Genomic DNA, 3,720 nt, shown 5'->3' on the forward strand with positions numbered 1-3,720 from the left:
TTTATCGAAATTTCTTCCAGATAATCACCAGCTATTACATTATTGCTACTGCAGATGGTCTTCAGTACTGGTAGAAACCATAATAACAATTTCCTCAATCGGGGGAATATGGATATGTCCACTCCTTCCTCTATTCCTTTTGCTTTTTCTTCAACTCCATCAGATGCTGCAGCTACTATTTCCTCTAATTGCTCACAGCATGCAACACTAATCTATTCCAAGTTGCCAAGGTTTAGCAGCAGCGCAGACGTGAAGAGCTTCTTTATATTTGGACATTCAGATAATGTAAATATTTTGAGACGGGAAAAGGTCCCAGGTTGGACCACCGGTATTGATGCAACTCTCTCTTCCTTAAACAGTACTTGTAAGTTATTCAAATGTTGAAGTTCTACAACCTCGAGGCTCTGAAGAGGAAAGATATAAGAACAAGAAAGAATGTCATTTATTTCTTCACATTCCCAAATATAAATAGACTTCAGTTCTCTTGCGTATTTCAAAGATGGAGCATTGCATGAACTTCTTAAATTGTGACATTTATTAATTCTTAGAGTTTGAATGTCTTTCGGGAGCAGACTTATATTGCAATCGTTTAAGATTACAGTTTTTCCCTCGACCATCCATTTTCCAAAAAGGTCACCTGTCTTTACTTCTCCCACAAACAATGCATAATGGCTAGGTCCTCCCTCCTCCAAGGACCTTACATATGTATTGAAGTCATTTACGCCATAAAATTGGCCTTCAAAATGCTCTAATTTCTTCAAGCTTACAACCTCCTCTCCATTCACTTTTAAAGTTTTTGAGAACCAATCAAATCTGAGGTACTGGAGTTGAGACATTTTGGGTAAAATCCCTGGTGGAAACTTCTTTAGATAGCGTGCATCATCAAGACAAAGAAATCTCAAATTGACCAACATTTCCAAACCATGAGGTATTTCTTCAATTCCTGATCCTGTAAGATCCAACCTCCTTAATGCTGTAAGTTTTGCTAATGAAGGCACATGCTTTAAATTCTTACACCACATAAGCCTTAACGTAGTAAGATTCTCCAAGTCAGAAACTGAATTCGGCAAAGACACAATGCTAGTTTCAGACAAATCAAGAACATTAAGTTCATGAAAATGCACAAAAAAAGAATCAGGGATACTTCTCAAAAAGAAATTATTTTGTAGCAGCAAGGTTGAAAGTTTAGGACACCTTTGTGATATATAAGGAACTTTGGATATATAGTTGTCCATCAAAGAAACCTTTACAAGATCTTTTCCCCATTTTTCTTCATCTGGAAAATCTTGTAATCCCTTCCGAGCTTCTACAATGAACTTAGGACCAGCAATTTGGATGGCCATGTCTCTTATTAGATCATGCATCTTCACAAAATACACATTATTAGAAAACATATTGTAGGACCCACCTTCTAACAAGCAAGCATTTATAAGTTTATTCAACATGGTATGACCCTTATCAATCTCTACTTGTCTGCTCTTCATTCTTTCTATTACCCCCTCATCAATCAAATGTTGTATCAACTCGTATCTATCAATCTTGTAGTCTTCTGGGTATAGTGCACAATACAAAAGACAATGTTGAAGTTTCTCATCTTTTAAGCGTTTATAACTAAATCGAAGCCTCTCAAATATTGCACTATCTATATTATTAGGCCCCTTTATTGATGTCCTCAACTCTTCCAATGCATTCCTCCACTCTGAAGCATGAACAACATTTTTTAAACTTCTTGCTATCGTGATGATTGCAAGAGGCAAATCGTTACATTCTTTAACAACCTCTTTCAAAATTGCTTCAAAATTGGGAGTATTTAAAATATCATGACCCACTATATCCAAAAACAAATTCCATGACTCTTCTTTTGAAAGAAGCTCCATTTTAATATTCTCACAACTCATTTTGTTACAAACTTCAACATCTCGAGTTGTCAACACTAATTTGCATCCATTTGCTGAAGTAGGTTCTGGGATCCCTACATCTTCAAGACGAAATGCTTCCCACATATCATCTAGGATTAAGACATACCTATCCCTATTTTCCAATTCTAATTTTAACTCGCCTGCCCTTGTTGTTTCATCATCGAACTTTGAGAGATCTAAATTCAACTTGCATGCAATTTCATTTTGTAGGTTGATAACATTGAATGCCTTTGACACGGTGACCCAAATGATATAATTGAACTTGTCTGTTTCTTTTAATAGAAGATTATTGATTTGTTTCATGACAGTTGTTTTACCAATTCCTCCCATACCATAAACACCGATCTTTCTAATATCTTCAGCTAATAAGTGTTCCCAAATATTTTCCGTTGTTCTTTTGGCTGTACTCTCTCCCACTAATGTTGTAGTTGGCAATACAGCTCCACGGCTTACAGGTGGATCAACTACCAAACTATCAACAAACCCACCTCTTTGATCAATCAATTCCTCCATTTCTTGTATCTTCTTGCAAGCAAGTTTTCCTATGTGCACACGAGAATACTTCCTTGTGCTAGCTTCTTGTTCAATTGCTTCTATTTCCCCATCAATTGTTTCTACATTTTGGAGCCAAAGTTGAACTACTTGCTTTGGTCTCTTTCCTGGAAAAAGTTCTGCCCCCAATCTTGATTCTATGTCCAACCTCCCACATTCTAACTCTTTCCGTTTCCTCTTGAGATTCTTCAGATTTTCACCAAATCCTCTATGATAATTGAAATATTCCCTAATAGGATCCATTATCATTTTTCCAAGTTCAAGAATTGAGCCTAACATTTCCATTGTCAAGTCCCTGCATAATATATACCGATAAAGACATCAAATATTTTGTCCATGTACAAAATAAAAATAAATTATGACGGAAGAATGCATTTTAGTCCCCATATTTGAATTTGCTGTCAATATAATATCCTCCAAATTCTGATTTTCTAAAAGTATGTACGGTTTTTTTTAGTGAACTCAAAAATATGTACGTTAAGTGCTTATGGGGCACAAAGTCAAACAAGTAGCATTGATATATGATTTCTTTTTCCATGAAAAAATAAAATCTAGAATGCAAAAGGGAGAGGGGAAGAATGAAAGAAACATTACCCCCTCTGATTTGGCCTATAATCGAAATTTAGTGCACATAATTTCAATTACTACATTTACAGATTTTCCTAAAGTTTGGACTAGAATGAAACTTTTTTTTTCCCTAGATTTAATGTTTCTTCGTATGTGAGTAACAATGATACTAGAGGTAGTACAATTTTTACTAGAGAGTAGAGATATAACAACTTTTACTACATATAACTTATAAATTGATGTTTCTCAAATAAAAAAATAAAAAATAAAAAAAAAAACCTTACAAATTGATATGTCACCAATCACTTAAACACATTTCAAGCATTCATTTATTAGATAATTGAATTCCACCAATTACATGCACTGTCACGTCAGTTTGTTAGTTTTAAGCAAAACTATATTGTTGGTCCTTGAAGTTTATCTACCGAGCGTTTTTGGTCCCTCAAGTTTTGAAAGCGTACAATTGATCCTTCGAGTTTAAAAATGAGAATTATTAGTCCTTCCATTAACTTCCGTCACCTAACTCATATATATTGTGTCTAACATTATTCTACAATTTTGGCCCTCGTCCTCTTATAACAAATTGGGGCCTTTATTTAGGGTGAAATCTTCTAAAAATTGGAGGCCTAGGCCTTGAGCTGCCCTTGATAAGTAGGCTTGTCTACAGGTCGAGTCGGATCGA

The 3,720-nt window shown here is 35.1% G+C and overlaps 1 protein-coding gene across 1 annotated transcript; it reads right to left on the reverse strand.

Moving 5' to 3' along the window:
* Positions 1 to 6: 6 nt before the first annotated feature.
* Positions 7 to 2,763, reverse strand: LOC136066012 (probable disease resistance protein At4g27220). Its single transcript, XM_065769873.1, has one exon. It carries the CDS (start codon positions 2,754 to 2,756, stop codon positions 213 to 215), a length of 2,544 nt encoding a protein of 847 aa, XP_065625945.1. The 5' UTR covers positions 2,757 to 2,763; the 3' UTR covers positions 7 to 212.
* Between the last annotated feature and the right edge of the window lie 957 nt (positions 2,764 to 3,720).

Source organism: Quercus suber, unplaced genomic scaffold (assembly GCF_002906115.3).
Source record: "Quercus suber isolate HL8 unplaced genomic scaffold, Cork oak 2.0 scaffold_1567, whole genome shotgun sequence".
Lineage (NCBI taxonomy): Eukaryota > Viridiplantae > Streptophyta > Magnoliopsida > Fagales > Fagaceae > Quercus > Quercus suber.